Raw genomic sequence first — 14,125 nt, 5'->3', positions numbered from 1 at the left:
GAGATGAGGCGGTGCTAGCACCCGGCTTTGGGGGCAGGCTGCTGCCTCCCCTCGCGTTTAGCGGGGTTCCCCTCTCGGCAGCCCCCAGCGCTGTCCCTGCGGGGCCGACCTCGCGTGGGCGCCGGGCTCCCCGGGGACAGCCCCGCGGCGGTGGCGGCCAGCTGCCGGGAGATGGCAGCATGGGCTAAGGCGAGGGCTCGTGCTGCGCGTCCGGCGCCGCGCGGCTGTCGCCTTGGAGCAGGTTTGGTTTCAAACAGGAACAAATCCTCCTGGCATGTGGCAATTAGCAAAATCTCCTTCTGAAAAGCTGAGATCGATGGCCTCTCCCAAATGCCAGGAAAATCAGTGTTTAGAGGGAATCCATCTGCTTGCAAGTCGTTTTCTAGTGCAGTTATCTTTTTCAACCTTTTTTTTCCCAACTTCTATCCTTCAGTGAAGTCTAACATAAGGGTAACAGAACCTGCTGGATCTCCTTAGGCCTTTTTCTTCTGCTGGGGCAGGTTAAACACAGCCACGGGCAAGAGAAGACTTCCTGGAAGAAAATTGTGGCCATGTGGGGTGGGGAACCATCACGTATTTGTACAGGGGCTAGACAAACGCCCTTCTGGGTAGTGTGCACCCATGGGAGAGGTGCACGGAGCTGTTCCTGGTCGGAAGAGCTGTCCCTGGGCTCTCGGCTATGGCAGCCTCAGCCGGATCGCATCCCTGCGAGCCCGTTTGAGGCCAGAGGAGCTGGCTTAGTCTGGGCGGTTGGGATTTTCCCGAGGGAGCTGGGAGCGGCCGAGGAGCCCGGCCGGCAGCGTCCCCGGCCGGCGTCCCCGCGGCGGGGTGGCACGGTGGCCTCAGCTGAGCCACAGCCAGGAGGAGACGTTACCTCGCTCCCGGAGGCGCCGCGCGGCGACTCGCAGCCCCGCCGTCTCCCAGACGAAGGGAAAAGGGGGGGAGAAATGAACCGAAGTGTCTGGTGTCGGGGAAGGAAAGTCGGCAGACCTCCGTTTCGGTCTAGCGCGAGCCTTTTAAATCAAACCCCACTCAACGTCGCTGGCCGGGCCGGGAGGCTCCGTCCCGGCGCCGGAGGCTGGGAGGCCTCAGCGGGGCTCCCGGGCCATCCCTGGCGATGGAGAGCAGCCCCGCGCGCAGCATGCGGCCGTGGGCTTGGGTCGGGGGTCCCGGCAGGCCGCGCGGCTGGCGGACGAAGCCGCGGGGGTTGGCTCCCCCCTCCACCGGCATCGCTGAGCCCGCAGCGGGCCGCTCTCCCCCCCGCAGATCGAGCTGGCCATCCTGCGGTTTCCCTACGACTCCTGGGGGACGCCCTTCCAGCAGCTCAAGCAGGTGGTGGAGGAGCCGTCGCCGCAGCTGCCGGCGGACAAGTTCTCGGCGGAGTTCGTGGATTTTACCTCGCAATGGTAGGCGCTGGCTCGCGGCGGGCCGAGGGGGAAGGGGCTGGCGTGGCGGCTGGCACCCGCCTGAGGGGACCAGCCACGTTTTTCCAGCGAAGCGTCCGGCCGTGCTAAAAGCGTGGGCTTTCAGAGGCGCAGGAGCGCACGTACGTGGGGGGGCCCCGGCCCGGCAGCGGCTCGCCGCCGTTTCCGCTCCGCCGGCACGGGGTGGGTGCGAGCCTTCCTTGAGGAATCGAGGGGGGCAAACCTGAGCGGGGCCTTGGAAAGGGCCGTTTCCTCTGGCTTGGCAGGAAGCGGCGCCCTGACCCCGAGCCGCCCCTCCTGCCTGCCCGCTCCCGGGGGGCCGGCGGGAAGCCGCTCCGACGGGGGGCGTGGGGTTCGCTCGGCCGCCGAAGCCCTCCGCGGCCCTCCCGGCGCCGGGGCCCTCCGGCGCGTGCCCCGGCTGCAGCGGGACGCGGAGCTGGAAGCAGCCAGGAGCGCTTGGCTGCCTCGTAGGAAAAGGGGCTGGAGCAGGCGCGGGCTGTCTGGAGGTTCGGCGAGCTGCGTCGCAGCGCCGGCTCTCCCCGCGCCCGGGGAGACGCGCAGCTGCCCCCCTCGTACGGTTCGAAGAGAGCTGGCGGCAGCCCCGCGGCTCCTGACTGCTGCTCCCTCCAGCTTCCCTGGAAACCACTTGGGAGGCATTTTTATTTTCCAGGCGCTGCAGTGCCCTCCGCTCCTTGCCAAGTTGGCAGGTGGACGGTGGTTTGCGCCGTAGCCAAGGAAGGGCTGCAGATCGACAAATACAGAAATGCGAGACTGTTCCTGAGCTGCCAGTCTCAGGGCCTGGAGCCCGGGCGGCTCTCCTGTGACCCAGGAAGGGGATTATCGGCTGCTCCTGCCCGGGGACTTTACGTACGGACACTCGGATTCTCCCGAGCCGTGTTCAAACACGTCTGCGAGCTCTCTGCGGCTCAGCTGCACGCCTCCCTTTGCCTACGCGCGCTGGGGAACACCTGCACGTGCCCGTGCTGTTGTGCGTCCACCAGCGGTGGGATGTGGCTTGGAAAAGCCCTCTCACGAAATAGCCACCCTTTTTGCAAGACCCCCCCCTGAGATTTTGGACCAGCTTCCCTTCTCCCATGCTGCTGGCTCACTCTTTGTTATTGCAAAGTTGCCTGTACGTGCCAGGCCGGCTGGTGTTCCCCGCTGAACAGAGGCATGTTTTGCTTTTGCAAGCACAGGGTCTTGCAGCTGTTGCCATGGGCTGATTTAGGAATAAGAAATACACAGCCATTCACAGTGGTTATAATGAGAAGAATGACCTTGATGAGCAGCACCCATGTCTTGGAAGCGTGTGCTTTGGGGCTCCCGTGGCAGTTCCTCTCTTTGCAAATTCTCCCCTCTAGGATTGCCGAAGGCTCCTCCACGCCAGTGGAGTTGCATATACTCTGAAAATTGCAGCTTTGGCTGCAGTTTGCACTAGGTTATGTATTATTGGAGACTTGAGAATTTCTTCTGACATTGAACAAGGTCACATCTACTCATGTATTGAGATAACTTATTATAGGGGCCTGGCTTAGGCCTATCTCAAATTGAAGAGGTTGCAGAGTGAATCACTCCATCTACTGTCCATGGCAGCGAAACTCTCGTTACTTATAGCCAATGCAGGGAAGTTGCTATGATGTCCGAACTGGCATCAGTAATAAGTAATCCAAATATGGCTCTCAGTTCCTGAAGATTTACATTGATTTCAGTAACTTGTCATCAAATTTCCTGGTATTAGTAACCTGGGAACAAGGTTTTTGTTTGTAGAGGATCTAAACTAAGAGGCTTATACCCACACTTGACATTCACCTTAACATCTCATTCTGGGCTGCTCTGGAGCTCAGAGGATGTGACACATCCCGTACCTTCAATCAGGCAATATTGGCACGTATCATTACTAGGTTCCTCTGTTCATTCACAACATGACACTAAACATGAGCTAGCTACACACAGCAAGCAGGAAATATCTATTCAGTGTGTGTCCTCCACTTCCTCTGGGCTCCGGCAAATCCCAGCAGAGCACCGGCTTATCATCACCAAGGTTCTCACTTTTGTTTTGCTCAGTGTGACACCTTTTCCCCGCCACCGATGTGTACGTGTGTGAAGATCTTTTCAAGTTGCTCGAAGTGTCTTTCCCCTAAATACACTGTCAGGAAGTGAGTAGCGATTACGTCCTGTCTTTAAAAGCTATTTTCTGCTGGAGGGAAACCAAAATAACTTCCAGCTACAACTTTCCAGAGCCATCTGTTGTAGGAGAAGAGAAAAAAAGGATGTCCCATGTAACCGTCCCTGCTGATAACAGCGTGGTGATAAACAAATAGTTGTACACGTGCTTCATAGCCACTCAGTTACCGCTCCCAATTGGAGGTTGGAGGCTCTATCCACTTCCTTAGTCCCTGTTTCAGTGGGTAGTACCCAAAGGACCAATTATGCCAGTTCCTCAGCAACGTGTAGTGTATTGACTTGTATATACGGGGTCTCCAGATCTGGATTTGACCTTGAGCTTGTTGCACTTGTCATACCCAGTGCTGTGTACCACGCAGGGCCTATGTGCAAGCTGTTGGCTTAGAGCTGTTGATCCAACATATGGATGAGTGGTTGGACTTACTATACAGGGCTTGAAACCTTGCTTTTGTCAAGGTACGTTTACATGACCTTGCTTAAATTACATACAGAATGTAACTTTTTTATTTTTTCTTCTTTTTTCATTAAAGCTTGAAGAAGAATTCCAAAGAACGGCCAACATACCCAGAGCTTATGGTGAGTGTGGATTGAGCAGCGTATTGGTTGCAGAGCTTAGACACGTTATTATTAGGTGCCGAAGCCAAGGTTTCTAATTGTGACTGGGAATTTGAGATACTCAGCATCTTGATGTTCATAACAGACAGGAGAATCATGTCACTTCAGTGTCTCGGGAGAGTGACTGCAAATCAGGTGATGCTCTTGGAAATCTTGTTCAGGTGCTGTTCCAATCAGATCGTGGGGAAAAATATCTAAAAGTGGATAACAAAATTGTTAGAGGATAACAGTGAGGCTTCAGAGTTAGTGACCAAGGGTAAAATTCTCCCCTTGGTTTGTGTGATGGCTTCGGGTGCCGAAGCCCAACGCACACACCGGTACATGCACCACGTGGGTTTCAGGAGCTGAACCAACTGCTAAGCTGTATTGACGTGGTGCCTTGGAGAGAAGAGTTTTTGAACAGAGCGATTCCTGGATGCTAGGGACAGAGACAAGGCTGTGGCTAGCAACTCCAGTTATTGAATTTCGTGTGCTGCTTAGAGACTGTTTGCTGTGAGCATGGCTAGGACAGAGGAGTAACTAAGAGGACGAAAATGCTGATAAAGGCTTGCAGTGGTGGGGGGAAATGCAAGACAGTGAGGGCTCTGTGGTCAGATGTACTAACTGCTGACGAACGCCCACCAGTGCAGACACTGGCATAAGCTTAGTCAGAGCTCTGGGCCGGCCCTGGGATGAGATTTTTCCGCAGCGCCAGGGCTCGAGCCTCCCTCTCTCCTGACCTTCTGGTATTGATCCTGCTGCTACCAAGAGCTCACTAAACCAGGTGAGAAGATCCACGCCACTTGAGAAATCAGTATTTCACTCCCAGAAGCATCTGTTCCTTTTGTTGCCACTCGATTCATGGCTTGCTAATGCCAGGAAGATGCCTAACTTAGTTATTTCTGAAGATCTTGACCCAAACGAAGGTCTGTGCCTTCTGCCCACCCCATCCTTTGGTGCCATTGGTAAGAACTGGGCCAAGGTGAAAACTTCTGCAGAATATGCTCAGGCATTAGTGTCTCCCGTTATTTGTAAGAAGTGCGTTTTGCCATCCAGGGATCTCCTCCATTGCTGCCTGCATCCTGGTACCTTCTGCATGGAGGTGCTGGGACCTCTATTGCATGAAGGTGCCAAGGTTTAAAGTGCTCTTTAGGTGCAAGATGTGCTAGAAATCCATGCACCTTTTAGAAATGAAGTGTAAGCGATGAATAATTCCTGTGGCATTTCTTGCTGGGCTCTGTAATGCAATTAGACTATATATAGATCTGATTTACGCATGGTTTGCTCAAACACTGGTTTCAGACAAAGGGAGGCCCAAGGTTTATGGCTTTTTTTCCTTTTTTTTATTATTGAATAAATACATATATATTTTAAGCAAATCTCTAAAGTTTGCCAAATGGCCTTTTATCAAAAAGGTTCACCAGAGCAGCTCTGTCTGTTGCAGCATTAATACCCGTTGGCAAGCGAGTGCATTTCTATTGAATTAGGTTCTTGGATCACCTCTCCAGAGTATCTCAATGCTGTGGTATTTTATGGCTGACATGAATGTTGTGAGGTCCTGTGGCTGTGGGTTGGGGTTTGGTTTTGTTTTGTTTTTTCTACTCCCTCCTCTCTCTCTTATGACATTAAGTTGTGGTACTGGATTGGACTTGTCATTTAGACCAAGGCTGCTCCCTTGCTTTCCTGTGGAATTGAGGTTTCTCATGGAAAATATGACTCTGTGCTATCTTGAGCGTCAGGAAAACTGATACGGATGCTTAATTTCATTTTAAAACCCACTTCCCCAGGTGAAGTGGAGCGTGAAACTACTGCAGGACTCCTCCCCTGGTGGTCCGGGCATCGTGTCGAGCACGTCCCGGCCGGCACGAGGTGGCTGTGCTGATGGCTGAGTTGACTCAGCTACGTAGTGTATTGACCCGGCCGTTGAGCAGGGCTCAGGTTTGGGGGAGATGGCAGGGTGCCGGCCCGTCTTCAACCTACCCAGCGCAGGTGTGAAGGTGGGAACATGGCGGGGAGCTTTAAAAACCCCTGCAAGCCACAAAGTGCCTGTAAAAATGTGGTTTATACAGAGAGGGTCAGGAATCGGACCCAGTCCCACTGGGCTAATGTATGGGAAGCCCAAAGTCACCTTGCACAAGGCAGAGGGAGGCTGCTCGCCCGAGCCCCGCAGGGCCCTGGGGCCTCTCGGTCACCTCTGATGTCCCAGGGTCCCGATCCCTGCCTGAGCCCTTTGGGCTCAGCCCTCAATACGAGCAAATGTAAGTAACGGCGTACTAGATGCCGAGGCGGTGGGTGCCGAGCAGCGTCGGAGCCGCTCCCGGCGTCAAGCTTGCGTCGCCCGTCCTAGCAGCGAGGGGCTCTGTTGTGCTGGGGAGGGGGATTTGGTGGTGTTTTTTGCTCTTGACACGTATTTTTCCGTTTGTGCTGAGATGCAGGCGAGGTTTTCTGGCAGGATGTCTTCCCACGTTGGTCACGATTAAGTAGTTAAACATACAGCGTGCTGCGGGCTTTCCAGCTGGGGTGGCTTTCCTCTGCGGCGGTTAGGGGTGAAGTAGCCGTCTCCTGCTGGGACTATGAGCAATCGCAGGGACGAAATGAGACTCAGATGTCACCGAAGGGTAAATACGCAGATAAAGCCGGGAGCTGAGTGAAAACCCACCGCCGTCAGCCTTCCTGCGAGGCTTTCCCTTGCTCCCGTGGGCGCTGCCGGGGTGGGCAGCACGTCTCCTCCGGGGAGAGGATGCAGACAGGGACCAAAGCGCAGAAGATGGAAAGCCCCCTATTATGATGCTAGCAAACCCCTTTTTTTCACTGTCTGGGAGACTGGCTAACGAGCTGTTAGGTCTGGTCCTTTGAGTTGTGAATAATAAATTTTAAAACGTTTTCTCTTTTTTTTCTCTCTCTCTTCTTTTCGTTCCCAGCAACATCCTTTCTTCACCCTGCACGAATCCAAAGAGACAGACGTCGCCTCTTTTGTCAAACTCATCCTGGGAGACTGAGAACTGGACTTGTAAATGAATTGCCCTTCTGTGGACTGGTGGGTGCCGGGGAGGGGCGCGTGGCAGGACTTGTCATGAAAGCACCAACAGAAAGTCGCCGTGTTTTGTTTTGTTTTGTTTTTATTCTGAGAAACCCCCGCCTCTCCGAAGTTTTTAAAAGGGTTCTTTGGTATCCATAGTGACATAGAACGAGCCGGTTAGTGAAATGAATTTTAATAAGGTTGGTGACCTTAAAACAAGCGCAAAACAAGCCAACAAAAATTTTAAGCGTGATTTACATATTTAATGACAGTTGAAATCCCTCTTCCTAACTTGCTCCTCGACCCCCTTCCCTTCCTCCTGAACCGGAATTTGCTTTGTCATGGTAATAGGTGCTATGGTAGTCATGAAGTTGTATGTAGATTTATATTTTGTCCCTTCCATTATTTTAATATTTATGTTAAGTGCTTGATGGAATAGATTTCTGTTTTATATGAGGATGAATGCGTGGTGACGATGATGATGCTAAATGAGGCCACAGCAAGCAGTAGTTGTAGGGCTTTGCTGGCGAAAAGGTGTCACAGGAAAAGAGGAAGAAGAGAAGTGTCTGTGTTGTGGAAAATATTTAATGTGCATCGTCAAAAAAAAAGTTTATAATCAAGGATCTCAATTCGGCTCCTCGAGCTGCCTTCGCAGGGGCACGGGGGAAGGCGCGGGCGTCCCGCGAGGTCGCCTCTCCTGCGGGAGACGGTGCCCTGAGCCCGGCCGCGGTGGCCGGACAGCCGGCCGTTGGCGGTGCCCCGCCGGCCCCGGCTCCGCGTCCTGCCGGCCGTCCCACCTCTTTATATGGCTGGTGTTGGGCAGGCAGCAAGGTCCGGAGCGGGAAGGCAGTGCTGCGATACTGTCGGGGACAACAGGCCCGGGGTAAAAAGGTGCTGGATGAGTTGCACAAAGATCAGAAAGGGGCTGCAGCAGCCCGTCCCGCTGCTGCCTGCGCGCTCGGGGGCGTCGCAGAGATCCGCGCGCTCACGCCGGGCTCGCGACATGCTGCTTCGGGTGGTCCTCTCTCCTCCGAATGAGAACGGATAACAGCCTGCGTAGCTGGGCGTCTGGGAAGAAGCGGGGATATTGCAGCCCGAGTTTCCAGCGCTCTCGGCACGGCCTCGGCAGCAATCCCTCTGCGCTTCCCCGCAGCCGTTGGAAGCGCTAGCGAGCGCGGTTTGGTCCGCGTCCAGCTCCGCTCGGGATGACGAACGGAGCCGGGAGCGCTGGGCTCGCGCATGGGCTGCAGGTGTCCCAGCGAGAGCTGCAGCCTGGGAAAACCACGGTCCAGCCCTGGCAGACCTCGTGGCTGTCGGACCCGTGCTCAAGGCAGAGCTGCCACGGCAGGAGCGGGGGGACCGGCGGGGCGGGCGGCGCCATCCCGCTGGTTTTAGGGGACGCGAGGACTGTGCTCCGCGAGGCTTTGCGGTGAAGCTGGAGCGATGCCGCCCGCTGCAGATCGACGGTGTGTCTGAGCCATGCGTCGCCTGCCTCGCTGCCCCGCTTGAGCGCTTCTGCCTTTCCCCGCGGCTGCTTCCCCCCGGTGTGCGCGGCCGCTCCGGCACGTGCGTCCGTGCGTGCCTGGTGTCCCTCTGCGGCGCTGCCCTTCCACGTCCATCGCGGCCGCCCCGTCGGGGCTCGCGGCCGGTAGCTGTAAGGTGGCTGGTTGGAAAGGTGGAGCTGGTGGACTCCTGCCAGCTGGAAGATTCGCGCTACGGTCGCAGCGACAGCCCCCTTCCCCTCGCTCCTGGTTTCCGTTGCTGGAGACTTTCCCCTACAACCTGCTGCTCAGACTCCCTCTGTGTCTTTTCCATAATAGGGGAAGAAAAATTCTTGGAGAAAGTCGGGGTGAGGAGAAGGGTTTGCAGGAGAACCCCCTGGTTGTCCTGCTGGAAATAGGCAGAAATGCATTGAGGCTCTGAAAAAAGCTCTTTGCAAAGCCCGTGTTGGCCTGTAGGAGCCTCTAAATGCAGACCCTCAGGGCCAAATCCTGACCAGACACATGCCTGGCTCAGCAATGTGGAAGTTCAGTGGGATGTAACCTTGGGGTCTAGCTCTTCCTCTCCCGGGACAGCGGGGCCAGCACGCTGGGAGTGCAGACCGGGCTCCTAGGCTAGCTGGAGCATCTGTTGGGGAAGAGGTGCCCTTGTAAGGTTGATGGGGAGGACGGTGTTAGAGCAGGGGTCCCCAAAGCGGTGCTGGGCACTCTAGGCACTGCTGCACGGCCCCACGTAGAGCTGCTCGTAGGTATTGCTCGCGGGGATTCGCTGATCTTGTCCCCCGCAGCTGCAAAGCAGGGCGGTTGGAGAAGGGCTGACGGGAGCTGGCCTATGGAGCGTTTGCACGCCGCCATGAGTTCACTGGCCCTGTGGGTTTTGGGAGACAAGGTTCCCCATTGCTCAGCCTGGGCTGTATGAGCCAGCCCGGCCCACGGTAATGAGAAGCTCCATACTCCACTCACCGTTGAGGGGAACCTTTCAGGTTACGCGTTGTTGTGGGTGAAGCCCAAGCATGTTTTACTTCTCGGTGTAATTTTAAAAGGCCTAGCACAGCTCATAACCTGCCTTCCCCTGTTCCGTGGTGCGTGCGTGTGTTTCCTCTCGCCCGCTTTCTCGTAGTCGCAGAGCTGTTCTGATTGATTGTCCTCAGCTGCAGCGCAGAGTCCGGCCAGCCACTTTAGAGAGTTGGTTCCAGCACCAATTCTCGCTTTGAAAAACATGACATTTAAAACCACCCTTTGGTTTTCCTACATATGGATCTGATGCTTTTCGTTAAAGATTGTTTTTGCTGCTTTTCTCCTGGAATATAAGTCTCATTTGGACACCACATCTCCTTGACCTCAGAGCACCTTTATTTCAGTGCCATTCTAATTGGCAGGTTGAATTTATGTGATACTGTCAAAGTTCAGTATTAATAGCAGATATTAATGTCACCAGCGTTTTCCAATAGAAAATTAATGTCAGTGTTGTCTGCAGCTAGTCACCCTCTAAAATGATTCCTGCGTGCCTCAACACTACATGCTGAGTGCTTTGCTTTTATGCTTTTTGCTCTTGCAGTGCTTGGGTCGGCTAATCCCTTTGTTTTAATGACATTACAATGGGGCATGCAAGAAATAACTTCCCTTCCCTCCCGATTCTCCACAACTTTGTTCCTTTGAAAGTCATTTACGTCAGCACCAAATGTGAATCTGTGTGACCAGCATGACTGAGAAAAGTGATCCAAGCGATCACCACGGCAAAAGATAGTAACGGCAGGAGAGAAAGGTAGGGGCTGTCTCCATCTTGGCATCCTTAAGATGAATATGAGCACAAAGCTTGTACCCACCCAGAGTTTTTCCTAGACACCTGAATGGGTGGCCTCCACGCTGGTGGAGAGGCAGGATCTCGTGTCCTTGACAGCTCTGAAAACAGGCTGGGCTGCAAGAGTAGGATCTGTTTCTTTTCTCTTTCATCCAGTTGAAACCTCTGCTCAGAGCTCAACACAGAGCTGTGGCCTCGATGGGCCACGTGAATTAATGCCGGCACAGTGAGGTGTTTGCAGGGACCCCTCCGCTGTGCCCCGGGCAGGGGTTACCAAGCCACATGCAGGAGGCCCAGCTCCATCCTCACAGTGGCACTACAGAGCAGCGATGCTCGTCCTCTCTTCTTCGCCTTATTCCTGGAGGGGAGCCAGCGCAAATGCCTCATGTCTCCCGATGTCCCTGGACTCTCGAAGCCTTGCCATCGCTAGCTTGTGCTCTTGAGCTGTAGCCGGTAGACTGGCTATAGGAAAGCTGTTTTCTGGGCTCCTCACAGGTCCCTTAAACTTGAAAGAGAAGCTGGAGGGCATTTGTTGGTTACTGTTTGTACATGCCAGGTTCGTGCTGCTGTGGTGGGTGACATGCCCATCTCTTCTGGAGATTTTCCGGATGTACAGAACTTTACACAGATATCTATGTACTGTATTTCTGCCTTTTTCCTGACTTCTGCTGTGTTCATTGGCTAGAAAGGAGACATTTCTGATGTGTTAGAGAGGTGGGACCACCATTTCTGGAGGTAGCTGGCCCATCCTGGAAAAAGGGGGAGGCGGTTGGTGGGCCACTACTCAAAAATAGCTCTTTAAAAAAAAAAAAAAGCACTTGAGTTCCCATTTCTTTGGCAGCTGTGGAGGGATGTGATCATGAGCCTGGTGAGTGCCTCTGCCCACCCCCTTGCCCTCACCAGGGCTTTCCTCACCCAGCCTCACTACAGTGTCCCCTTTGGCACTGGGTACCTTGTGATGCTTGCGACATTATCTGAGTTTTGAGCAGAAGGCGAGAGGGTTGTTAGGATAAAGCTCTTGGTCTTGGTGCAGAGACAAAGCACAGAGATGTCCATGGGAATATGGGAACACGTGCCCATAGCCAGGATTTCTCCCTGTTGGCAGCAAGCAAGAATCTACCTGCACATCTCCATCGTTTCCTAGATAGTTTGGAAGAGGAAATCTGGCTCTGCCGATGCAAGATTGCATTAGTGGCTGGTCCGATGTAGTTCAGACAAGGTTCCCACCAGCTCCCTTGTTTAATAGACCTCTTTTTTATTAAAAGCAAACCCCAAACTCCTCTCTCAGAAAAGCCAGCCAAGATGCTCTTTTTTTTTTTCTCTCTTCCATCTTGTTCCTCTTAGGGGAACTCTCGGAGCCCGTCTTGGTGCTTTCACTCTTTCACATGCCAAAGATTGCTACATCCCTCTTAGCTATGCTCCTGCCAAACCAGATCTTAGAGTCTTGCCTCAAAAATCATCCACTTCCCTGCTCCTTGGGGTTCCTTTTGTTGCTGTTGCTTTTTCATTGAATTTCCTCATGTTTATTGACATGTCTATTGTTGAGCTTCCTGGACACATGCAGCTCGCTTTTTCGGATGCAGAGAAAGACAAATAGTTGCCTTCCCTGGTCTGCCCCTGCTGTTGGGGAAATACTGCTAGCGATACGATTCCTGCAAATGGGGATGGGTCTCGTTTAGTGCAAGGGTCAGGCATGGTGTACACTGGCATAGCTCCATTGGCTGGGCTGGAATAAGGCCAGTTTTGTCCAGCTGAGAATCTGTCCTTAATATCTGAACAGTTATTACCCACTAATAAAGATTAATGATTGTAAATCCCCATGGATTGTACATAAAATGGCAAGTCTTACTCATTAATCTTTATTGCCATATTATAGCTGTTTATGTCAGAGGAGTCTTTACTTTCTGCTCTGAGCCTGCGTTTAGAGGGGGAGCTGAGTGCGGGGGGATGTGAAAGATGGACATAACAGACCAGATGTCCACGTGTTTTACAGTCTGTGTCCTCCCCCCAAGTCAGTTGTTTCCTTGAAAGCTGTTAACCAGCAGCAAAAGATGTATCGCAGAGCTTTGTCTGCTCTGCTGGCCTCTGGCTGAGCTATAAAATCCAGATTGTTCGTGGTGAGAAGGGATCAGATCTCCTAATTAATATTTCAGCTCAGCCTTCGCTGGAGCAGATGGATAATATGGAGTTTGACGTGTGCTCTGGTAGGCCAGGGCTCTGCAGTACAGACGGGTTCACTTGCCCAAGCCTTGTAGGAGGAGATACTCTCTGCGCAGTAGGCAGCTCTACTCCAAGCTGGAAGGACACTGCTCCTTCACATAGCCTCACACCATAAAAATTGCTGATTTCACTATAGAAGAGGCCCAGAAAAGGCTCGTTTGAATCTTGGCTTTCATGTGTTTGCAGATGAGTCTAGACATGGCTCAGAGGTCATGGTGTGAAAGTCTGGATGCAAAGGTTCATGCTGGGTGCTGCCTGTCACAAGGCGTTTGAACCGTGTTGCCTGGGGTGAACAGCTGGGTTTGCATGGGTAGTGCTTCCTCAGACAGCTCTTCCTTCACCCACCTCTCTCTTATTTTATTTTATTTTTCCTCTGTGTCAGGGAAGAAAAATGTCCTAGGAAAGTCAACCTGTAGTAGGGTTTTTAGCTGAGGCTGATTTGGCCGCAAGTGCTGCTGGGCTCGTTGCCCGATGTGTGGTCTTGTGCACTGCTGCTTCCCATGCTAGGTTTGTCAGTAAGATCCAAAGGTTGGGCACAATTAATAGGGAAAGCACGGGAAAGGTCTCTGCAGCTGAGAAAGAATAGGGTAAGCCTTTTAAGGTTGTCTCTAAATAGCCTGTTGGTAGGAATATCCAACTTAGAGTCTGCAAAGACAAATTAGTCCTTCAGAGACCTGTGTTGCAGGCAGTGATGTTCCCCCAGGAGTGATCTTGGCTGTATGACATTTTGTACTTGGCCTCCTCTAGGGAACTCCTAGGTTGCAAGAAAGCTCTTAGCCTCCGTCAACATTTCCTGGTGCTCTTGGCAGTATGTGCTTTGGGAGGGGAAGGGAGCTGCTTGTCCCTTGCCCGGCGACTGTTCACTGGAAGTCACAGCAGGGCTTGCTGCCCTGCAGGTGTCCCATGAAAGTGAGAGCTTCTCCAGTCCATCCGAGCGCTCTTCCTTTGTGCATCACCGTAAAAATCCTTTCCTGGAAGTGGAGCAGCTCCAGAGTGACCCCAGCCCAGTTGAGCCGCGGTTCGGCCGTGCCGGCAGCCTGGCTCCGGTGCGGGATGAAACCGCTTCCTAGAAAGGCTCCGGGTTCCTCTGACGGAAGGGGCAAAACTCCAGTGGCTGCGAGGTGCCGTGAGGATAAGCTGGGAAAAGCTTGGAAGCGTCTTAAGCGCTCTGGAAATAGAGATGGAAATCTCACAAGATCAGACAGCTTTCGGCAATTTCCAGTGCTGTGTGGTTTTCGCCAGACCTGAAAACCCTGCCTAGCAGTTTATTTCATGGTATTTTGATATGTTACTTTCGCTTTTGGGCGCAGCTAAATCCAGGAAGCTCAGACTAGTGTAATTTTTAAATAAAGAGAAAACACACACACCCCAAGTATTACTGGAC

At 53.3% G+C, this 14,125-nt stretch overlaps 1 protein-coding gene across 3 annotated transcripts in view; it reads left to right on the top strand.

The window, feature by feature from the left end:
* Window positions 1–14,125, top strand: part of MAP2K6 (mitogen-activated protein kinase kinase 6) — a 61,233-nt gene that overhangs the window by 37,505 nt on the left and 9,603 nt on the right. For 2 of the 3 annotated variants that reach the window (XM_068913465.1, XM_068913464.1), the window contains exons 10-12: window positions 1,267–1,406; window positions 4,139–4,184; window positions 7,124–7,239. In XM_068913465.1, coding sequence (XP_068769566.1) covers window positions 1,267–1,406; window positions 4,139–4,184; window positions 7,124–7,201 — 264 coding nt within the window. In that variant the 3' untranslated portion in view covers window positions 7,202–7,239. Of the gene's footprint in view, window positions 1–1,266; window positions 1,407–4,138; window positions 4,185–7,123; window positions 7,685–14,125 lie in introns of those variants that run through there. The other variant, XM_068913463.1, reaches the window with a different exon arrangement.

Source organism: Struthio camelus, chromosome 19, assembly GCF_040807025.1.
Source record: "Struthio camelus isolate bStrCam1 chromosome 19, bStrCam1.hap1, whole genome shotgun sequence".
Classification (NCBI taxonomy): domain Eukaryota; kingdom Metazoa; phylum Chordata; class Aves; order Struthioniformes; family Struthionidae; genus Struthio; species Struthio camelus.
The sequence above is the reverse complement of the archived record's forward strand: the minus strand, read 5'-3'. Positions and strand labels throughout refer to the sequence as shown.